The sequence below is a fragment of the Juglans microcarpa x Juglans regia genome, chromosome 1S (genome assembly GCF_004785595.1).
Source record: "Juglans microcarpa x Juglans regia isolate MS1-56 chromosome 1S, Jm3101_v1.0, whole genome shotgun sequence".
NCBI classification, from domain to species: Eukaryota; Viridiplantae; Streptophyta; class Magnoliopsida; order Fagales; family Juglandaceae; genus Juglans; species Juglans microcarpa x Juglans regia.
Window position 1 is genome coordinate 24191451 of NC_054595.1, and position 24583 is coordinate 24216033.

At 34.9% G+C, this 24583-nt stretch overlaps 4 protein-coding genes across 4 annotated transcripts; all 4 read left to right on the top strand.

The window, feature by feature from the left end:
• Nucleotides 1–2903: 2903 nt before the first annotated feature.
• LOC121244786 (translation initiation factor eIF-2B subunit alpha) lies at nt 2904–6263 on the top strand. The gene is made up of 5 exons (XM_041142996.1): nt 2904–3557; nt 4693–4845; nt 4932–5073; nt 5552–5793; nt 5942–6263. The coding sequence occupies exons 1-5, from the start codon at nt 3093–3095 to the stop codon at nt 6146–6148; spliced, it is 1209 nt and encodes a 402-aa protein (XP_040998930.1). The 5' UTR covers nt 2904–3092; the 3' UTR covers nt 6149–6263.
• Nucleotides 6264–8427: 2164 nt separating this feature from the next.
• Nucleotides 8428–9303, top strand: LOC121244879 (FCS-Like Zinc finger 17-like). The gene is made up of 2 exons (XM_041143113.1): nt 8428–8729; nt 8882–9303. Exons 1-2 carry the CDS (start codon nt 8428–8430, stop codon nt 9063–9065), a joined length of 486 nt encoding a protein of 161 aa, XP_040999047.1. The 3' UTR covers nt 9066–9303.
• Nucleotides 9304–12259: 2956 nt separating this feature from the next.
• LOC121244895 (AT-rich interactive domain-containing protein 4-like) lies at nt 12260–20854 on the top strand. The gene is made up of 15 exons (XM_041143137.1): nt 12260–13771; nt 13903–14091; nt 15096–15149; nt 15337–15425; nt 15932–16208; nt 16351–16407; nt 16528–16559; nt 16812–16947; nt 17028–17191; nt 17690–18320; nt 19103–19240; nt 19316–19414; nt 19852–19952; nt 20063–20153; nt 20291–20854. The coding sequence occupies exons 1-15, from the start codon at nt 13619–13621 to the stop codon at nt 20414–20416; spliced, it is 2337 nt and encodes a 778-aa protein (XP_040999071.1). The 5' UTR covers nt 12260–13618; the 3' UTR covers nt 20417–20854.
• Nucleotides 20855–20921: 67 nt separating this feature from the next.
• LOC121247442 (E3 ubiquitin-protein ligase RNF144A-like) lies at nt 20922–22659 on the top strand. The gene is made up of 2 exons (XM_041145790.1): nt 20922–22277; nt 22584–22659. The coding sequence occupies exons 1-2, from the start codon at nt 21379–21381 to the stop codon at nt 22657–22659; spliced, it is 975 nt and encodes a 324-aa protein (XP_041001724.1). The 5' UTR covers nt 20922–21378.
• The last annotated feature ends 1924 nt before the right edge of the window (nt 22660–24583 follow it).

Genomic DNA, 24583 nt, shown 5'->3' on the forward strand with positions numbered 1-24583 from the left:
CACAAGGACACAGAGTTCCCAACCTCAAAAACCAAAACCGCGTGGGCTGCTCTGTTCTGGTCGAATGACATTGATACGCAAGCTCCCCTCCCCCCAACATATCTGCTCTTTTTAAGGATAAGGCATCTCTACTTTATTTATTATTCCGCCACAATTTTGGAAAACAAATTATAACTCAATCCATGATCTACCTCTTCAATATAACCTCCTAATTAATGTTGGATATAGTTTTATAGTATTTTAGTCTTGCATACTCTTTTTATAAAAGAGTAATGCTAGATACACATCCTTAATAAATAAGTTTCACGTAAACCTTTTGTAAAAAAGTAGATCCTATTAAAAAATATTAATTTTTTACACTTTTTCAAGGTTTGATCCACTTTTTTATAACAAAAATTTTATATACAATTATTTTTGCGTATTTTTTGCACACTTCACTAATATGATTGGTTACGTTAATTTTTTTAATATAAAATAACTATTTTGACCAATCAAAACAGTGAAGTGCGTAATAAGTATGTAAAATTGATTGTATATGACAATTTTTAATTTTTTTATAAAACGAGAGACATTTATATAAAATAATATCTATAATTTAAAACAAAATTGTGAATAAGTTATAAAAAGAGCTGTGTCCCTATCATTACTCTTAAATTATATATTATATTTTAATTTCATCCGAGAGTTATAAGATTGTGTTAAGGTAGTCTTCTTGCTTTAACTGTTTTTTTTTTATTATTATTGTTGATTGCTTCTTACTCTAACTTTGGATTCACTTTAATGTGCATGCATGACTCTATGGCATGATAAACATTTTTTCCCCCTCCAATCGTTGAATTTTTGTGCACAATAAGTTTGACTCGGATAAGTTTGACTCGGATTTGGAAAGAGTGTGTCGCTCTAAAAAAACCACCCACATCATATATGACTTTTCTTCCTTTGCTAATCAGCAAGAGTCACGAGACTCATGGCCTACAACAGTAGTTGTAAAGACCACACGCCCCCTCCAAATAGCCTATACTTGGTATTTTTATCTAATCTAATAAGTATTTATTATATACTTAGTATGGATGCTTAGCAGCACTCTTATCCATTCAAAATTATTATTTATGTGCCAACTTTTAGTGAAATAGTATGATAAAAGTGTCACCTAATTAAATTTTTAATAGTGTTACATGTACTTATAGTTTTACGTTCAAAACTCATCTTAACAGTTTTTTCTTTTAAATTCAATTTTTGAATTTTAAATTTTATAATCTTTATCATATCAATAGGTGACATGTGGAAAATTTAGTTTGTTTTGTGAGTTTTTATTAAGGCCCTATTTGGATATAGAACGATTTCATCTAATCACATCATTACAATTTTTTTAAATTATCACATAAAATATAATAAATAATTTAATTTTTTCAAATCTCAAAACTATAATAATATTAAAATATAATATTATAACAATATTTTATTTAATTTTCATTTAAAAACATCTCATCTCTTCTAATCTAAATAGGTTAAATGAGAGAAAGCAAAGGTTGTTACTATTTACCCTATTTATCGTATATGATAACAACTTTATTTATTATTAGGAGCCCGCATAAAATATTTATATAATTATTGATGGGCAAATACGAAAATATTTTCAAGCACTTTAAATGAGAAAAAAAAAAAATCAAAGAAAGATACTCTTTATCCTATTTGCCATATATGACTAATATTTGTACTTATTATTAGGAGCCCTCATTTGAGACTGGATAACCTCTAAGGCTGTGCAAATACGAAAATATGTCACGCACGCTAAATCGGAAAAATCTAAGGTTGATAATTTTATTTATTGTAAGAAGTTTTAAAAACAATAGAAATGATAAATTCTCGTTTCATATCAAAATTTTTTATAATTTTATTCACAAACATTGTTTAAAGGCTCGATTGGATCTAGAGAGTATTTCATCTCATATATCTCATCATTATAATTTTTTTAAATTACTATACAAAATATAATAAGCAATTAAATATTTTTAAATATCAAAACAATAATATTATTAAAAAATAATATTTTAATAATATTTTATTCAATTTTTAATTAAAATCATATCATCTCATCTCACTATCCAAACTAGTCCTTAAGTAAAATTCATTTTCATTTTAAATTTTAAATTTTTTTATTTGATTATTATAACTTTTCTAAATTTTAAAATAAAATACAAAGAAAATATAATTTTTTTAAATTTCAAAGCAGACGTAATATTAAAAACTAATATTTAAATATTTTTTAATTTTATAATATTTATATTTAATTTTTTTACTCTTATTTTTTTTAAATTTAATATAAAATATATTAATTTAAAATATTTTATTATTATTTATAGAATTCCCACTCAAACATGTCCTGAACATGACCAACAAAATGTACCAATAAGATGAGCCAATTTCGGTCAGATGAACTCTCATAAGATGTCCGCGTACCAATAACAAATAGGGGCGGCTACTATGCCCGCCCCATTTTGACCGCTGGGCGGTATGCCCAGCGTAAATTTTTTTTTTTTTAATTTTTTTTTTCACATTTTTTAATATATTTAAAAAATAAAAATAATACATCTATATATTTAAAATCACTTTCTTAATCATTAATAAAAAAAATAAAAAATAAAAAAATAAATTTTGATTAAGTGTCAAATAAATGTATCAAATTAGGAAGGTAAAGTAGACTTTCTCTAACAAATATTAGACATGATTCTCAAAACAAACTCGTATTAAAGATATAATTATAACAAATTAAGTTGATAGATAATCGAATCTATGATGTTGTTTGGAGAAAGGAATAAAATAAAATAAATTTTTTTTTTATAAAAAATAAAATAAATTTTTTTTTTATAAAAAATAAAATTAAAATTGTGGGAAGATAATCAGGTTCGCTCTCTCTATTCACATCCCAATCCTACGATGTTATCGAACATAATGATTCCACAGATCGGAATCTACCAACACAGTCCCTGCGAATTCGGATTTTCTTTATCTTTTTTTTTTTTTGGTGATTTTCTCTCGTAAATACTCGAGGGTTTTCCTGGGAAAGTGACACCCTCATAATACACGTATTAATGTGGCGGAGATCGGCCTCTTTCATTCTCGACCAACGATATCAACACGACGCCGCATCAACGTCAAAACCCGAAACTCTGTATCTGTCTCCGCCCCAAACCGAGTCGTCGCACATGGCGGCCTCCGTCGAGCCATTCAACCAAAACCCTAACCCTAAGATCTCGGCCTATTACCAGACGAGGGCGGCCCACACAGGCGTCGTCACCCCCGACTGGCTAGCCCAGGCACAGGCTGCCGTCGGCCGCCAAACCGAGGACCTTCCCTTGCCGGAACCTGTCCTCAAGGAGTCCGACTCCGGCAAGTCCTTCAGCGTCATCCAAGAGTTCGACAACTGGCGGAAGCAGCCCGATCTCGCCGAGGCTGTCGCCGCAATTAGGGCTTTGGCCGCGGTGATTAGGGCTAGCGAGGCCACCACCATGATGGAGCTCGAAATTGAGCTCAAGAAGGCCTCTGATTCTCTCAAAGTAAGTGTAATTCTTTATAATCTATTTTAAGTTAGAAGTGTATTGGATCAATTCTTTAAATGGAAAACATTATTACAAGTTGCTATTACCACGTATTTGTCCCATTCTAAATTAACTTTGTTGAAAGATTTACATGTTTGTTGTCTGTCACGTTTATTCTCCTGGCGTTCATCTTTTAGTACTATGTTCGAAGATTTTATACAGCAATACCGTGAATTGGCTTGAATTATAAGTTTGGTGGTCTGGGAAGTTATAGTGCCGCCATAGAATTTGTGAAAAAAAGAAAGATTCATATAATTGGAACGACCATTTTGTTTGTGGCCTTACGATTTTTCTCTTGGAGTTTCTCATGGTATAGCACCTCAGGTCAGCAAGAAATAGGTTGCAGTTGATGTATTTCTGGAAAGAAGCCCTTGAGAATTGGTATTGGGGTTTGGATGTGGAACTGCATATTAAATGTTTTTGACCATGTTTGAGGGAGTGCTTTCATTTACAAATTTCTGATATCATGAATGTGTTGGTTTAGTCTTCGTGTTTATTAGTTGAAATGTTTATGCGAAAGAATTCATGTAGAATGAGCTGCTTATAGATTATAACTGTACATTATAGGTTAAACTTGTGGACATCAAGTGATTTAAAAATGTAGTTAGGCGAGGATATTTGGTAAAGTTGTTGCACATCCCCCTGACCGGCAGATTTTGATGAATGCAAAATTTCAACATGGTAAAAAATTGAAAACAAAAAGAAAGAGGAGAGATATCTGAAACAGATGTTTCTTTTTAACAGAAGTGCTTGAGAAGTGGCAAGCAAACTACAACATGCAAAATTTCAACATGGTAAAAAATTGAAAACAAAAAGAAAGAGGAGAGATATCTGAAACAGATGTTTCTTTTTAACAGAAGTGCTTGAGAAGTGGCAAGCAAACGATATTGCAAAAATACCTATAAAAGAAACAATATTGCAAAAATAATGGTTCAGCCATGGGGAATTGTAACATGTGTTTGTGACAAAGTTGGGGCAGTGTGGGAGAGAAAAGTAGTGTCATTGTCTGCTATGTGGGTGGTCCACTAAACCTGTTCACCTATATATAGATTATATTGCCAATTAATATGTTTAACCTGTATCTGCTGTCCAGTCATGGGACACGACCTCCATCTCCTTGACAGCAGGCTGTGATCTGTTCATGCGCTATGTAACTAGAACTTCAGCTCTAGAATACGAGGACTTCAATTCAGCTAGGTCTCGCTTGATTGAACGTGCAGAGAAGTTTGGTGAGATATCTTATAAGGTAACTAAACTAATAACGACTATATGATGTATTGCGATGGTGTCGTGAAGCCCCTATTAGCACAACTAATTGTCTTAATGTTGCAGGCACGCAGGATAATTGCAATGCTTAGTCAGGATTTTATTTTTGATGGTTGTACCATTTTGGTGCACGGTTTTTCTAGAGTTGTGTTGGAAGTGCTGAAGACAGCTGCTCAGAATAAGAAACTCTTCCGGGTTTTATGCACAGGTTTTATTTTGTCAATACCCTCTTTTTGCATTGGAGTATCCTTTAATTGGATTAAATCAAAATTAGCTCCATTTCTACTGGCAGCACTAGCTATTTGGGATCTTGTTTATTTGGTATTTGAGCCTTTACTTACATCTTCAAGAGCCTAGGTTGCAAATAAACGAGGTTGCAAGAAATAACATTATCTTCTTGGTGCATAACTTGATCAATATCATCTGTCATTGAAAGTGGTCCAAGTGGATGATTTCCTAGTAGTTATATGCCTGTCCATCGAGTATGGTTCCCTGCTCCAGTAACACGTACCAGGGGTTCTAGCCTTACATCTGCATATCATTTTGTAATGCAAGATGATACTATTCTTGAATGAATGAGTGAGCAGTGTCTGCATCTCGTAGACTTTCCATATTGTGTCGTGATGATTTTCCATATCTTATCATTTCTTACCACCAAATTTAAATTTGCATGCTGTAAAATGCAGAGGGAAGACCGGATAGAACAGGTTTACGATTATCTAACGAGCTGGCTAAGCTTGATGTTCCTGTGAAGCTTCTAATTGACTCTGCAGCGGCCTATAGTATGGATGAGGTCGATATGGTATTTGTTGGGGCAGATGGGGTGGTTGAGAGTGGGGGTATTATTAATATGATGGGAACGTACCAAATTGCACTGGTAGCACACAGCATGAACAAACCAGTTTATGTGGCTGCTGAAAGTTACAAGGTATGCCAAAATTTGTTCTTTATGGTATCAAAAACTGCATGATGAATTGGAGCAATTCACTTTGTTGCATTTATCACATTTTTTTAAACATGGTGTTTTTTCTTACAAGAATTATACGAGATTGATAATTTGATACGACTCTTTGCAGTTTGCTCGCCTGTACCCATTGGACCAGAAAGACATGGCCCCTGCTTTACGTCCCATTGATTTTGGGGTGCCCATCCCCTCCAAGGTTGAGGTCGAAACGTCTGCTCGGGATTATACACCTCCTCAATATCTTACGTTACTCTTCACAGATTTGGGTGTCCTCACTCCATCTGTGGTCAGTGATGAGCTCATCCAGCTCTACTTATAGGCGTGTTATGGCTACAATTTTGTCTCATTTACTGTTTTCCAGATCATGATGTAAGAATGCTTTGTGTCATGGAGATATTCTGGACTCAATGAATGAATGAATGTTAAGTTTGGTTTAGCATTGGTGGATTTTTCTGTGCACTTGGTAAATGATCAGACACGCATATGTGCACATGTTCACACAGACATGTATTCCTATGTGCAGATACATGCATGCCTGTGCATCAGGTGCGAACTTTTTGTTTGTTTGTTTGTAGTGTTTTCTTTTTGTGGTAGGCCCCACTTATACTGTTCTGTTTTCGTCATTTGTTTTGATTTTGGAATTGGTGCTTTTGATGTTGGAGTCCTTGGTTTATTTGCTTTTGTTCAGGGTTTATTGGACTCCAATAAGCTTACTCGGAAGGCCCTTGTTTGATATGATAGGAGAATATTTGATTTTTAGAATTTTTGGATGCCATGCCCACTTGATATGAGAGCCTGTAAAGATATACAAACTTGAATTCTACCCTTCTCTTATCAGTATAACAAAACTTGATCAAATATGAAGTCGGCACTTCCTTTATAGGCCTCATTTGTAACTATTTTCCCTTTATATAGAGATTTTGCTGGGTTTCATGCATACCATGGTTGTGGGCCATCTTCTAGCTTGCTTCCATTTACATGGGCCTTAATTTTTTCCCCACAGAGTCTACTATATCTCCTATTTAGGTCTCGTTTGTTTTCAGAAAACATCTCATTTCATCTCAGCTTATCATTACAACTTTTTCAATTTTTAATTTTCAATACAAAATAAAATAAACAATTCAATTTTTTCAAATCTCAAAATAAAAATAATATTAAAAAATATATTTTAACAATATTTTATTTAATTTTTTAATTTTAATTTCAACTCATCTCATCTGTAAAAACAAACGAGGCCTTAACGTGTTCTCCTTATGGGGTTAGTCAGTCGCTCCTGACAAGACTTACGGGCCCTACAAATTTCAATCCAAAATTGTATATACAGTTTTGGAATTTACAGTTTTCACATATTCAATTTGAAAAAAAATAGAGTTATCATTAAAAAAAAATAATTTTTTTCATATAAATATCAGATTTATCTATTTTTTTCGAAGGGAGTATCTGGAAACTACAAACTCCAAGACTGTATATCATTTCTCTGTATAATAATGTGCAAGGTTTAAAAAAAAAAAAAAAAAAAAAAACCCGTTAATTGGAAGCTCTTTTCCTATCCAATTTTGTTGATGAACTTATATTTACTTGCAGCATGTTATCATCAATTCCCTGCTTTGTATTTGTGGCGCCACCCATTGAATCACCTGAGATCGTCGGACATTTGATTTAATTCAGGAATGCTTGCCACTCACCAGAGTCACACGTGGATCCTGCTGATAGCTTGATGTGCGACTGCTGATTTGATTTCAGCCCCATCAGAATCATTAAAATGGTTAGACTTATCCATCCAATTAAATCAAATTTTAGACATATGTCGAAAATCAATCCTTTTATTAGTTTCTGTGTTCTATATTTTCTTTTCCGTTTAAACTTGCTCAAGGAGAGAGCTAATTAACAACCATTTGATTCATAAATCGGTCTTAGATATTTGATCCCGACCGTATAAAATCAATGCTGGATGGAAGTATATTTTGTTTTTATTTTTCTTAATAGGACCCATGTTTCCCAAGGGATGCAAGAGGTCCCAAATCTCATATGCATTACTTTTTTCTCGAACAACACATGAACTGTTTTTCCACACTATCCTTACTTTTTTCGCTTCTTTCACGTTTCTCATTACAGTTTAGACCTAAGAAAATGTTGTGCCTTTTGGTGGGTCCAAACAAAACAAAACAAAAAAGCCTAAAAAATGTCCAACTATGTTTTCCTTGGGGAAGAGCATGCATTGCTGAACTCGGCCGGTGAGAAGTGTTATAGCTATAAATTGATCAGATAAAAATAATTTTATAAATAGATATCGTTTTATATGATCTGTCGAATCTATTTTACAATAAAAATAATTTTATAATTTGACAAACTACATCAAGACACATCAATTTTTGAGATTATCTTTATATAATCACTTTATGATTAAAGTATTTCTCTTATAATACAGAACAATCAGAAGCAAAATGGAGCACGGGAGAAACTGAATAACAATAGTAAAACATGTTATTTTCTCCTTTCGACATTATTGTGAACTGTGTACAAAGATCCTTTAAATATCTCTCTCCTTCACTTCAGAACTCTCATCAAATTCCTCTCTCTCTCTCTCTGTACATAAAAATGCTTCCAAGGTTCAGGAGTCCTTTCAAGCTGGAGGATAAAGAGATCATCATCAATGGGGAGAGCATAGAAAATAAGTGCTCAAAAAATATTTCATTAGCTGCTGGGTTGCAAATCCTTGTACAGATTTCACATGGTGAATCCAATGTTCTTGTGAAATCTCATGCAATATCGAAAAGCCAACCAACATCTGAAGCGCGTGATCATGTTCAGACCAAATCTCTTGAATATTCTCGTTTTCTGAAAACATGTCGGTTATGCAGCAAGAAATTAAGCCCTCGTAAAGATGTATACATGTACAGGTAAACTCATCTATAAAGATCATGTATATATTATATTATAGAACTGTTAACTGATGAAAGTTCATTGCTTTTCCTAGAAGATCATAATTTTTTAAATCGAGAAATCGTTTGGCTTGCGATTGTGAGCGTTTAATATATATTAAGTTAATGCAGGGTGACCAAGGGTTTTGCAGTGTAGAGTGCCGCGACAGCGAAGTAGTTTTGGATGAAATGAGAGAAGTAGAAACTTCTACCAAGCAAATGCTATCACCTTATCATGGGCATCGTTGCAACAGTGGCCGGCGTGAGACTCAAATCCTCCTGCAGGAATTCCGTCAGCGACATGAGCGAGCGTAGGCCGCGGATCCGTTGTCAAGCAAATTGGGCAGTAGTTTCATAGCCTCATTGCTGATACGTACACTCTTTTTTACTATTGTTTTCAGGTGCAGATCGGAAGCAATGCACTGGATGTGTTGTGGAGTGCAGTGGGAATTTCTGAAAGAATATCTATTGTAAATATTTTTGCTATATTTGGTGTATAAATTATAAAGCAAGTAGAAAGATTTTCACCCCAAAAAGAAAAAGAGAGAGAAAATCAGTGCTTTTGTTTCCCTTTAGATTGCAGGATAAGCATCACTTTACTTACCATTCTTGCCCGTCGCTTTCTTTCAGCTTCTATAGCAAGTGGGCCGGCCTGAAAGATATACCGATGCTTTCTTTTCTAATTTTTCAGCATTATCGATGCTTTGATGTTTGCAGCAGCAGCTTCTTTGTGTAGTTAGACAAAAAGGGCAGTAGTTTTATAGCATTGTTTCATAGTTGGCAGAGAGAGAGCTCCTATCGATCCCATTTGTCATGACAATAACGTTGTATTTGTCATATTGATCTGTAAATTAGGTTGGTGTGGATAAAAAAATCATCTCATCTCATTATTATAATTTTTTTTTAATTTTTTTAAATTGTAAAATAATAATAATATTAGAAAATTATATTCTAATAATATTTTATTTAATTTATCTAAAATCATCTCATCTCACTATCTAAACGAGTTCTAAAGGTCTCACCTCAAATGCTATGTTACCAATCTTGCTAATTCAAATATTATTGGATTCTTTACATTTTCCTAAACGATGATTGCATGCAATTTGATCTTTGGCGTATGAACTTGAAATGAAAATCTTGTAAACACTCTGATCTTTTACTCATCCGATGAAAATCTAATCTTCTTATATCAAGGAAATGTAGCAAGAGCTGAATTGATTATGCATTGAGTTCGAAAGGCAGATAATGTTCAATCCTATGAGCAAGGTCTTTGGTTCATTTTTCAGACAATTGATGATTTAATATGGTATGAACTAAAAAGATTTGTCGAGAGTTTTAGTTGGATTTCACTTATCATTATTTTGAGTTAGTTTTTATATCTAAGATAATTCTATTAGGAAATCAACTTGTTACTAACATAGATTAGTTCGATTTTAGAAAACTTTGATAATGTTTTTGGATGTATGTGTTAAAAAAGGGTGAAAATTAGGTACTGTTGTGCCATCAATATCAGTCTCTCTTCTTTAATCCATGACACTCACAATTTCACGCTAGTCCTTCCTTCATAATCCCTATGACTCGGAAAAAAAAAGAGTTCCGTATAGGGAAGCTCATTCAACTATACAAAGAAAGGAACTATTTTTTTTTTTTTTTTTTTTTTTTTTTTTTTATCATATGTTCTAAGAGCACTCACAATGGATTATTCATCTTATTCTTTAAAATACATCGCTAAAATCTATTTTTTTAATTTTACATACTGACTTTTACAATATATCATACATCAGCTTATATATTTTTTCTTCATATCATTTAAATATTATACTCTTAAATATTTTTTATTCATTTCAAATATTTTCTCTAATTACCAATGATATCATATCTTTTGATATTTGTAATATCTACTCATATACAATATCATATAATTATGTTCTATTTTAAATTAATCCAAATTTATAAGTTAAATCAAAATATAAATTAATTTAAAAAATAAAAAGAAGATATTTTGTCTGCATTTGAAAAATAATTCACTTGAAGATATGGAATTGTTATTTGAAAGGAACTCAAAGCAAAAAATCATTATTTGAGCAAAACTTGGTGCCTAGGGGTGTTATTTGAGAGAAACACAGAGTCTTTGACGCTAAACAAAGAAAAAAGCGTGGGAAAGAGAGAGAGAGGAGGGTCTAAAATGAAGATAAAAGATTTTGAAGAAATAGAAAAATCAGACGACGAGAGAGAAATGAATTTAAAATGTTTTACATGGACAAACAGTTCCCTCTAGATGTAGCGGGATCACTAAAACAAAATGGAAAATAAAGATGAAATACAACATCCATTGTAGGTCATTTTTGAACAATTTTTTTTATATTTTAAAGAAAAATGTATTATAGAGCAACCATTGAGAGTACTCTAAGCTAAATCTCACCACATATTTGCTCATCGATCTTCATACACAAACATATAAGGTTTTATTTTTATATGAGTATTAGGTTTACAAATATATATAATTTTAAGACGATGTGGTAGTTAAATCTGTATTACAATAAAAAAATTATAATCTAATAAAGTACATCAAGTAACGATGTTATTTGTATTTTTCATTATATCAAATAATTCTTTATTTTTATGGGAGGAAATAAGGACTATAAAAAGTGTTAGTTTGATTACATAAAATTAAATGATCTCATTTTATATAATTATTATAATTTTTTTAAATTTCTACACAAAATATAATAAATAATTTAATTTTTTTAAACTTAAAAACAAAAATAATATTAAAAAATAATATGATAATAATTTTTTTAACTTTCAATAGAACATCATATCTTATTTCATTTGAATTATATAACCAAATATTATCCGTTTGAATTGAAGGATGAGTTGAGTAATTTCATTATTATTTATAAATTTTAACTCATAAATTTTATCACTGTTCACGAAACATTTTAAACTCATATCATCTCTCAGTCCTCTCAATCCAAACGGGTAAGGCTCTTCTTCTTCTTCCGCCTTTTCAAACCGTGAGAATGAGCAAAGAATGATGCCACACAGATTTACTAAGCCGAAACCATATAATTTTGAATACAGGTGATCATAACGTATTCCAGAGCCTGCTAGTGAGTAGATGCACCGCATGAAGCCTTTTCTAGATAAGTGGTATAAAGTGCTCTATGTTGCCAATTTTCCTGCAAGATTTCGATTCAACACGTGCAGAAAACTCAACTTTCATTACCAAAACCAGCTAGATATCGCTGAGGAATTCTGTTCGATGACACTTACGTAGTATTGCTGTTAATTCTACATATCATCTTACTACAATTTTTCATGTTTCTTTGATGAAGTTATAACGAGTTTTAGGAGAGAAGATGAAGAACAAGAAGAGCCCATAAAAATAAAAATTAAAAAACGGTAGGAACAAGAAAAGGAGCCAAAACTCGGCCAATGGCTGTGCAATTGCGAATAGTTATCAACCCTGCAATTTATGGCATTTTTCACGAGTTGTACAATTAAAGCTGACTTTTTGTATTTTTTTTGTCGTTATTAATTTCCACAGAGAGAGAGAGAGTGGAGAGAGAGAGAGAGGTGATGGACTGGCACTGGGGTTTCGAAACAAAGGGGAGCAGGCCTCGTGTAGCCGAACGAAGATCAAAAAGAAGCATGAAAATGAACATACAAAAAAAAAGAAAGAAACGTAGGACTACGGGTAAAAACTAGTAAATAAATCCGAGCTTCTGTTTGACTTTAATCTATCTATTGGAGAACTGACAACGTCGTTACATTCACGAAGTCCGAATCTTTTGGCCACCCACTTAATGCAAATTATCCCGAGAACTTTTATCTCTATGGATTTTAGGTCCTACTATTCGTTTGGTTCGATTACTTAGAAGAAAAGAGAACCTTACCGACGAGTACTTGTTTAATTATTTGTTCACAAAAAATACATCTTTGGATTTTTTTTTTGTTTTTGTTTCTGTTTCCTATGAGAGCTTTTACTTTATGTGTTCATCAAAGGGCCTTATAGTTGTAATCTCTGTCGCCCTCTTTTATTTCTTTTCCTTAGTTTTGATGTTTGACCTGAGGTTAGATTTGTCTGACTCATACTGTTTTAACACTCGGGAATAATATAATCTGATTTTGGCGATTTTGGGCTTTTGATTGTTTTTCTTTCGTGGAGTGTAAATTGGGATATAAAAAAAAAGTTCTTATTTTTATAGATTCTTTTTTTCGAAATAAAAAATTTGAGAAGTGAATTTTAAGGGCCTAGGGTTACCTTTCTCTTACTTTGCTTGTCCATTCAGTGCTTGTTTATGATTCTACAAGCCGCGGACTCACTTGGATCATCGATGTTTCTCGATTCCCCCTTCTGGGTAGTTGAAGACCTTTAATCCCCGGATGGGTCGGTGGGTTTTCTGTTTTATCGTCTGAAGGGGTGAGTTTTCCTCCTAATCCCATCTGGGTCTTGGCTATTTCCTCGGTTTTGACAGCTTTCGGCATTGAAAACTGAGGGCTTTTCAACATTTTATTCGATCAGTGGGAGAAAATTGATTAATTTTGCTCATATCTCCATGATAAGGATATAGGGTTTGATTTGCTTCGGTTCTGGATTCCATGGCCTTTTAGTGTTTGGGTGGTGAATTCTGGCTTGGTGGCTGGGATTTGGGTTGTTTGCTTGCTTAGATTTATAGGATCTGCTTGTGGGTCATGATGGGTTGTGGGCGGATTCTCCTTTGGGGTGGAAATTGGTGCAGAGTTTGAATCAAGTGGGTGTCATGATTTCGGGTTCTATGTGTTCTGTAAGAAGCTTGTGAGGCTTTTTGGCGTAAGAGAATTGGTGGTTCTACTCTCCTGGAAAGAGAATACTTGCATTGTGAATGATGGTTCATCCTCAAGGCGCTTCAAAACACACATGTAGTCTTCTTGCTGTTACCTGTGGGAAATTTTCGGAAGATAAACTCGAGAAGGATGCTGCAGAGGATGAGCCCAGATATCCTTTTCCTGAATTGGCGTCTTCTGGACGTTTGGAGGTGCAATATTGGATTTTTGGTTGTAAATTTTCTGTTATTAATTTCAGAAAGGAATTGTGTTACACATGCTTATATTTCCTTCATGTTCATTGTTGACTCTTTTTACTATAGTTCTCACTCTCCGTGTGTAGGTTCAGACTCTGACCAATCCAAGCAAAGATGAGCTCTGTAGGACTCTGGAATCATATAGACCGAGTATTGTTTACTTGCAAGGAGTGCAACTCGAGAATGATGAAGTTGGGCGTCTGGTGTGGCAAGGTGTTGACATGTCCACCCCAGAAGCTATATCTGAGATCTTTGCCACCACATTGCCTACTGCAGTATGTGATTTATCTAAATTGAGCATGTTAAGTGCATTCTTTATGTATATACCTCTTTCTCTCTTCCTCCTTTTTTTTTTTTTTTTTTTTTTTTTAATTTTTATTTTCCGCCATGGGGGTGGGGTGAGATCACCACAAGTGGTCAGTGCATTACTCTGTTTCCTTTTCTATTTTAGGGCTGGTGATTTAGTTGGTACATGCATCTCATGATCTCCTCCTCTCAGTTCCTCATATGACTGTTTTTATCTTTTTTTTTTTCGAATGTGGACATTAATGCTTCATGCATAGTGAATTTCTGCATAACAATCATCGAACGCTGGGACATTTGGTTAATAGTGTCAGGCAGGTACTGCAAGACTGCTCAAGCTCTTGTATGTTGTCAGAACTCTGGTTTGCAACAATATCTTAGATTGTTATTTTCAGAGACATCCGTGCTTGGATTAATAGGATTGAGTTTTTAGTTCTGAGTTTTATACTCTTACCTGTGTAGTCATATTTCAGTTTGTGCTAAATTAAGCTTTTGAGAAATATATGTTATCTCTTACTGTGTCTGTTGGATAAATATTGAGATGGAATAAATGGAAGGCTTGTGGAAGAAAGAGAAGTGATTATAGAGTAAAAAAAAAAAAAAACATTGAAATTGCACTTATGCTCCTTAATCATCTGAATTAAAATAAAAGAATTATTACTTATAAAAACCGAGCTGAATAAACAAAATGTAGTAGTGAAAAGAACTTTGTAAAGAATTGGTCACTGAGTTTTCATTATGATAAGAAAATAGAGCAAAGGCAAGACAATTAGTAAGAAATCAGTAGGAATGCTGTAAGTTTGGATAAATTGGAAGCATGTTCACGGATAATTTGCATGGTTCTTCATGGTCTTGTCTTGTTGCTTAAACTCCGTGCTGATTATTCCCATTTTACCACTTCTATTTTCCAAATTTTGTTGAAAGTCATGTGGTTATGTTGGCTTATGATCTGATTTAAGCTTTGATGTGCCTGCAGGTTTATTTGGAGATCCCAAATGGAGACAAATTAGCAGAGGTGCTTCACTCAAAGGTGAGTTTCATAAAGGAATTTCGATCATGCCTTCACGTGTTCACCACTAATGGTTATCTAATAGCGAATGAGTTTAGTTTCAGCTGCTTAGCTTTGAGTTCTAGAGGTGCTAGCTTTGTTTCAATGGTTTAACATAATTTTAGTTCATCGAAAATTTGATTAAAATCGGGGTGCTTCACTTTTGCAGGGGATTCCTTATGTGATATATTGGAAGAATGCAATTTCTTATTATGCTGCTTGCCATTTTCGTCATGCATTATTTTCGGTGGTACAGAGGTATATTATCTTTACCGAGTAGGTGCATGGTAAGGTTTATCTCTGCAATTTTTGAGGCAATGTATGAACAAAATTTTCCATGTGCATGCTTGGAGGCAAGATAAATAATCTCATTGTGGAACAGAACTACTCTCTCTATGAATGTGTCAGACTATATGTATGAAGTTTGTGGTGTGCATTTGTGCACACGCTTGCATGTTCTTGAGACTATCAAGATATATATATATATATATATATATATATTTTATTGGCACTGGGTGTCTGAGTACAAAGTCCCGACTAATCCCAGGGATGCACAGCCCTCGGTAAGGAGTTTCCCAAGTGCACCTTGGGTAATTCACATTTGATCCTGATTAAGCCTTTGAGCTTTGTTTAGAACTGTGAGCTTGCCTATGTGACTCATACATAATAATAATAATAATAATAATAATAATAATAATAATAATAAGAGTTAGATAATATGATATTAGCTTGACATGGCGTTTCATTTATCTGTTGGATTGCAGTTCATCAACTCATACATGGGATGCTTTCCAGCTTGCACGAGCTTCCTTCAGGCTCTACTGTGTAAGAAACAACTATGTCCTTCCTAATAACAGCCATAAAGTTACTGGAGAGTTGGGGCCATTCCTTATAGGGGATCGATTGAAAATCAGTGTTGATCCCCCTGAGATAGATGCAGAGGAAGATGATGAAAGTTCTTCAGGTACTCTGCCTGCCATAAAGATACACGATGATGATGTGAGCTTAAGGTTTCTTGTTTGTGGAGTGCCTTGCACATTGGTAAGCTGGGTTGGATCTCTCTTTATCACTCTATATTGGTTCTTCATCACTAACGAACATCTGCACATCACTGCAGAAAACACAGCCATCCACCCACATATATATTTGTTCATAGTATACTTATTGAACAATTTCCTTTCAGGATGCATGCATGCTAGAATCATTGGCAGATGGCCTCAATGCCCTCTTGAACATTGAAGTAAGTGATGATTGTTTGTCTGTACGAGTCTTATCTGCGTGTGTTTGATTTCATCTTCTCAGTTCAAGAAGGTTTCAGTTCTCTCTTTTCTTTCTCACTTTGTTCTTTATGTTGTTTCAGCTACGTGGGAGCAAACTTCACGGCAAATTTAGGTATATATGGTGCCTTTATAATTCTTCAGAGTTGTTAAAAATCTTTTGGTTACTGTCAACTTAATCTTCTAAACTATAAGATTATGCCCTTGCTTGCAAAAGAGATACTTATGCCCTTGTCTGTGAGAAAACCTACAGATACTGGTGTTGTGTTTTTTTCTTGATATGATGCTTTCTGGGGTTTTGAACTTCATAAAAGATGTTTTAATATTTAACATTCTAATATGTTGATACATCTACAATGTGGTTTAGTGCTCCTCCACCGCCACTTCAGGCAGGGACTTTTTCTCGTGGTGTAGTTACCATGCGATGTGATGTGACAACCAGCAGTTGTGCCCACATCTCATTTCTGGTGTCTGGAAGTGCGCAAACTTGCTTTGATGATCAGGTAATATGAACACATTTCTGTGACAAGGTTTTGGTGTAGGAAATGTGAAATCTTATAATTGATGAATTATTGATCTTCAGCTCCTGGAGAATCATATAAAGAACGAAATTATTGAGAAGAGTCAACCAGTTCATACAGTGCCTGACAGTGAGGAAAACAAAATTACATTCTCTGAGCCTCGTAGATCTGCTTCAATTGCCTGTGGGGCAACAGTATTTGAAGTTGGCATGAAGGTCCCTACGTGGCTTCACAGGTTTTTCTACTACGCCCAATTTTTTTAAGCATTATGACTTTCCTTACCGAGTTGCAGGAGTTTTGCTCTCTTTACCATGCCCCAAATGCCAAGCTTTATACACTATTCATATGAACATAATTCCTAAATGTTAGAATGTCAGCTTGCTGGTAAATTGGCTTGTTAAAAGTTGAAGCATGGTATAATTAACTCGGACCTTGACATGAAATGATCGCTGGTAAATTGGCTTGTTAAAGTCTTTGGATATTTTGAAGTGTGACAATTTAATCCTTATGGTAAACCCTGGGAAAACTAATAGAAATTCAGCTTTTGACGTTCAATTTTTTTTGGCTTTTTATAAATTGGAGTATCTAGAAAGCTACCTGTACAACAAATCTGAATCTGTTTCAGAGGAATATATATATATATATATATATTAAACGCACTTACTATGTTGACTCAATTTGATGCAGCCAGCCCTGGATATTTGTTACCATGCTGCTTGTGGTTGTGTTTTCAGGTTTTGAGGCAGTTAGCCCCAGACGTTTCGTATCGTAGTTTAGTTGCACTTGGCATTGCCAGCATCCAGGGATTGCCTGTTGCTTCTTTCGAGAGAGATGATGCGGAGCGTTTACTCTTTTTCTATCCAAGGCACGAGAAAGATACCTGCATGGACAATTTAATTTTTAGCAGTCCCCCAAGTTGGTTGAGACCACCTGCTCCCAGTCGAAAGAAATCTGAACCAAGACAAGAAACTACACCTGCATCTCATGATGGTGTCTCTAGTAAGATTATTGATGAAGAGAGCAAGGTCACTGGACTGAGGAATGGGGCTAGCATGCCCTTACTCCCTGCTAGGAAACGGCTGAAGGTTGCTGCAATGAGACCTATTCCTCATGTTCGGCACCATAAAATGACACCATTTTCGGGAATGTCCGAGGCAGATGGGCATGATGGAGGCCAAGTTAAGGCTAATTTGCCGGTTGTTGCCTCTACAAAGCATAGTATTGTAGGATCAACTCCTACAACACAACGAAGATCATATTCGAGCACATCTCAGTCTAAGCAGATCATTTCCTTGAATCCACTGCCTCTGAAGAAACATGGGTGTGGTAGAAGTCCAATGCATAATTGTTCTGAGGTAAGTTGTCTAATTTGTTTCACCAAATCACCAAAACTTTGGCTGTCAAAAGTGGTTGTTTTGGAATTCCATTTTTCCTGTTCTCGCATATTTCTTTAGGTTAAAAGGAAGAAATGAGAAATATACAATTTTTTTTTTTATTGGCAACAAGTGTTCGGAACAAAGCCCCAACTAATCTGGGGCTGCACAGGCCCTTGGCAAGAAATTTACAAAATGAAATGACATTTTTAATTTATCTTCCTGGGCTATGTCTTTTGTGTTTTTTGATAAACCTCTGATTACTTCTACAAAAATCATAATCTCTGTGGTAAGAAGTCAAGGCTTATTTACCTCATAACTTCTTGGTAAATGGACTCTAAATTAATAGATCAAAACCATATGATACACGCCTTTGAGATAAAGTGGCTTTTCGCGTGTCTGCTAGAAAACCAAATGTAAGTGTTGTGTCCTTCGAAGTTTAATTCAAATCAAAGATGCCTCTGAAATGAAGAGAAGACTTCTTAAATAATGGTTGCCTTAATGACTTCTGTTGATTGAAGAATACTCTCCTATTTCAATGCACCTCATCTATTCCTACTCTAGTCAGTATTTGTAATATATAAGCCCTTACCCCTAGAACGTGTTACGTGATAGTCAGATCCTTAGGAAATAAGTTCTGCTGATTCATTATTCCCAAAGTAGGTTTTAGATTTCTTCTTCATTAGAAAAAAATCTTATGCCTTTTTGGGAACGGTCTAATAAATGTCATTTTATTGTTTTTGTCGTTTATTATTCTCTTGTAGGAGGAGTTTCTGAAGGATGTGATGCAGTTTCTAATCCTTCGAGGACACAGTCGACTTATACCTCAAGGTGGGCTTGCTGAGTTTCCAGATGCCATACTTAATGGGAAGCGTCTTGACCTCTACAACTTATACAAAGAGGTTGGTTCATTGCATTTTTCTAGTTAGTGAGAATTTTGTTCACATTTGTTACTGAAACATTCGAGGTGCTCTTAGGTGGTTACAAGAGGAGGTTTTCATGTTGGCAACGGTATCAACTGGAAGGGGCAGATCTTTTCAAAGATGCATAATTACACTATGACGAATAGAATGACAGTATGCCCTGCAATCCTTTCTCAGATCTTTCTACCTCTCTTTTAGATATTTAAGGATAGTTCACAGTTTGCGACAGAAGGAAAAGGGAAAAGGATGGTAAACAGGTAGGGGTATGGGAGGGAAGGAATGCTTACTCCTAGAGTGGTTAGGATTCCTAAATCAGTCTAAATAAAGTATCCATTGGTGATAACTTGTAACGAGCATATTTAGAATCTATATGATGAGTAGTTTAATAGTTGATCGCATATTACCTATGAAAAATCAAGTAGATTATAATACTCATGAAAAATTTTATGGACCTTTTTTACTTTATTATGTGTAAGGGTTACTCTTGTATGCTCCTTTTGTACGTGTCGAATATTTGTTTGCTTATTAATAAATTTATCAAAAAAAAAAAAAAAAATCATTTGATTTAGGTAATCTCTATGTTTTGACAGGGAGTTGGTAATACGCTAAAGAGACACTATGAAACTTACCTTCTAGAATACGAATTGGCTCATGATGATGTAGATGGGGAGTGTTGCCTGCTATGCCACAGGTTATTACTTTTTTCTTTCTCCTTTTGATTTTTCCCTGCTGAAATGGTATGTAAAGATGTTTATGTTAAACAAGCGGTTGCTGACAATGGAAGTGTGGAGTGTTTAACAGTAGTGCAGCAGGGGATTGGGTGAATTGTGGCATATGTGGCGAGTGGGCCCACTTTGGCTGTGACAGAAGGCAGGGTCTTGGTGCTTTTAAGGTATTAGAAAAGTATACCTTTTGAATAATATCAAGTCCATACCTTTTGTACATGAATACGCAGGCGGAGTGGATCCATCAAAAGTTGGTGTTTCATTTTTAAAGCTATTGTTGTAATAATTTGTTTCCAACTTGCAGGATTATGCAAAAACAGATGGGCTGGAATACATATGTCCACATTGTAGCATTACAAATTTTAAGAAGAAACCACAGAAAGTCGGAAATGGATTTCCTCAAGGCTTAATGGTATCAAGACCGCTGTGATTCAGTTTTGCATCTCTTCTTTTGTTTTTTCCCCTCTTTGGCTCACTAGTTTTAGGCTTTCTTTTCCTTATATCGTGTTCATGAGAGACTGAATTTATTCGGCTGTCAGGGTTAGATGTACTTACTACGATCTCATCCATTTTCATCGGAAGTAAATTAGGAGGATTGTGGGGGAAACCACAAGAAGTACTAGAGAAGTGAAATGGAGCTTAGTAGTTGGCTGGCATGACATCAAAAGTACGGGTTTATATATTTCTTTTTACTTTTTTAGTGGGGCAGAAAGACTTTAGGGTGGAGGGATACCCTTGATTGGGAAGGGTGGTTGTACAATATTCAAATACTCCATTGAACATTTAACTGATGTAGCTTAACGAGGATAAGGGAGATATCCCTTGAACAATTTAGATTATCCAAAAAATATATATATTATATACTTCATCTGGCTTCTTCTTTATTATTTTATTTTTTATGGGATACATATGTGATTGGCAAAAACCACTCACCAGAAGAACACCTGCTTGGAATGTGACATAACGGAAACGTTATTTTTATTATTTATTGAACATGGCACTAAGCCAGTGTTTGGGGACATGTCTAAGCAACTATACTTTGTTCAAAGTTGAAAGCAGACGATCTTCTGTTGATAACAAGCTAGCACGCCCCTAATGCAAACAATTATATGACAACAGATTCAATATCTTGATCATAACAGACTCGAAATGCTTGTGTTGACAAGAAGCATGCACAGTCCAGAAAGAAGAGAGAATTTGGAAGGAAAAAGAGAAGAAAATGCACGCAGCAAGGCCAGGTAGGGAGCTTTCCGGATTCCTAGATATGCATGGAGGCGTTTTAAACTGTCAAATTCATATACAACTTAAACGTTTCAAGTACCAATATCAATCTATATATCCAGAATACCAGACGATCGAGACGTCCCTCCAGATCCCCTAGACTGGAGGTTCATGTATATAGATAAAAGCAAAATGAAATCGAAGAATCAGAGTGATATATCTCCTCAATTCAAGTTCCTCAGGGAAAATCTAGAAGGAAAAATGGCAGGAAGCTCGTCCTCTAATAACATTCTCTTTGTTGATGATTTCTACTTCTCAGCTCTCTGTGACGATGAAGAATTATTTCCAATCTCTGATGAAAAATACGCGCAAGAGTTACAGTTCCAAGAGGCTCTCATGTCCTCAGTATTATATTCAACAACCAAAAGCGAGTCACCAGGCCTAGGAGTGGAGCAGGAAGAGAATCCCTCTCCCACGAAAAAATTTGAAGCAAAGGAAAAAGAAACCGGTCAATCTTCTCAAAGCTTCTGCACCATTTGCATGGATGGGAAACAGACCGAAGAAATGTTCAGAAACAGCAACTGCAGCCACTCGTTCTGTGCCGACTGCATTGGCTCATATGTTGCAGTAAAGATACAGGAAAGTATAACAATGGTGAAGTGCCCTGATCCGAAATGCAAAGGTCTCTTGGAGCTCCATTCTTGCCGTTCCATTATTCCAAAAGAAGTGTTTGATCGATGGGAAGATGCCCTTTGTGAGTCCTTACTTCTTGGGTCGCAGAAATTTTACTGCCCCTTCAAGGACTGTTCGGCAATGTTAGTCGATGATGGAGAAGATCAGGCGGTTTCTTCCTCGGAGTGTCCCAATTGTCATAGACTGTTCTGTGCACAGTGCAAGGTACCATGGCATGCAGGAATTGAATGTGTGGAATTTCAGAAACTAAATAAAGACGAAAGAGAGAGGGATGATATAATGGTGATGGAGCTTGCTAAGAAAAAGAAATGGAAAAGATGTCCCCGTTGCAAATTCTACGTTGAAAAGGTGCAGGGCTGCTTGCACATTGCATGCAGGTTTGTATATAATATAATAATTTTGTATATCTCTATATTTTCAAGTCAATATATTCATTATTCAATATTAGAGGTCACTCCAAATCATCTCATGGACAACTCTCTAGATGATGAATTAGTTTCTGATATATATATATATATATATTGCATAGAACTAAGATTATGGATGCATGATGATGATCATAAGCCTGCATATATAATGAAGATGACGGGATATTTAATTGGCATCATGAGTTTATCAGTTTTATATATTTTTTCTTCCGTTAATTATTGTTGTATTTACTTGTCGTTATATGTTATTTTCAGGTGTGGTTTTCACTTTTGCTATATGGCTGCGGATCCTTATGGAGTGAAGTGCACTTATGCTTACAAATTTAATTAAGTATGATTGTCATTTTGATGATCAGGAAATTAACAAATATTACCTGAATCATCCCAAATAGATTAATTAGCTTTTTAATTCTCAGGTGTGTTTTTGAGCCAAGATGATATTATATATATATATATATATATATATATATGCAATAACTAATTGGGATTCAATTCACCACCTTTGACCACAGATTTTTTGTTTGTCTGAAGTACTTGTTCTTCTGGTCTCACACATGATGATACGTCGGGGGTCCATAGTTGTCAATTTCCTGACAATTACAAATGAAGTACTCATCATCTACATACTATTTATTATAGTCTATTCCACAATTATCAATTTCTCTGTTCTTTTTGTATAATAATCTATTATATATTATGATTTGCAAAGTTAATTACGCCCATCAATATGCAGTTCATTAAGTGGCATTTTCCGGTGATATATTCCAGTTAATATATTAAATAGAGTAATGCCAAGTATAAATCTCAGATGTGCACCGCTCATTATAAAATCTCAGATGTGAAGATCAATACGGAAGATATATGCATGAATCTTCTTTAATTTAAACTACCCTAACTTTGATCTGTTTATGAACACCTTTAAATTGCAAAGAGCAATCCTTTCAGAGGCTTAAAGATCAGTACCGTGGCAGTAAAAATAAAAGCTTTCCTAGATCAACTTTTAGCTATCAAGTCTTTGGACTCTTCCTCCGTTTAACTTTTTTACTACAAAGAGAGCAATAGTCAATCGATCGACCTCCTTTTCACCGTATCTTTCTTAATGGCAATGGGACAGAACGAGCACAAGCATCATATGCATGCATGGCAATGGAACGTCGACGATCCATTTCAAATTCAAAGCTACAAGAACACAGATCGATATATGCAACTTTTTTGAGTACTTGAAGTTATGACATATTGTCAGATTATATTGACATGTTTGTGTTGGCTCTGTTTCAGCAAACGGAGAGATAGAAGGTGGGAACCTATGTGGGCTGGATGGAACTTAAGAATCCTACTTACAAAAATCAGAATTCTGCCATAGCTTGTTACTCACATTTATTGTGGTTTCATCCTTCCTTTTTCACCTTTCCTCAATAATACGATGCTTGACAAATCTCGATTGTTATACCACGATGTCAGTAAATACATTTTAGTAAGTCATAGAACATCATTGAAACCACAATGCACCAGGACGCAAACAACAACATTAATTTCTGAGCAAGTAATACATTGTGAGGAATAATGTTGCACGGGGGGTCCATGCATTAACCATAATGGAGGGCTGCTTATTTAAGTCAGATTTTTTATAGTGCATATATCTGCACGTTGTTACTAATAATGCAAAATCTCGTTGCATATAATGCTAATCATTTGGTCCAATTGCCTACAAGTCGATTTTCCAATATGGTCGTACTAAAACACATGCCAATTAAGAGGGCTAACAATAGGGATAGATGGTCATGCATATTTGGCCATGATATAATTTGCTCATGCATCTGTGCTGTGTGAACAAAGCTTATCATAATTAGGAAAATTCTTCAACATGTAATGCAATCATCATAAGAATGGCACGAAGCACACAAAAGGCATATATATAAAATTAATTAATGACGGAAATGACAAAGATTCAAGGCCCTAACTAAAAGCCATATCCTGCAAGAATATGGCAAGACAATATCAGGAATTGCAAGGGTGAATGTGAGAGATTTTCCAAAGAGATGTTACCTGTAGGGCACCAAACTGTCGAGCCTTTCACGTTGATTGAAAGATATGCACCTCCGATATGGGCTGCCCACCAGTCACTCGGCATCCGAAATTGGCCAAATACGAAATGGAACTTGAGAAGGAATTGGAAAAGTGGAGGACGAGGAGGACGGGGAGGAGGCGAGTTGGAAGTGTGTTTGTCAGAATCACAATAGAGGTATCACATGCAA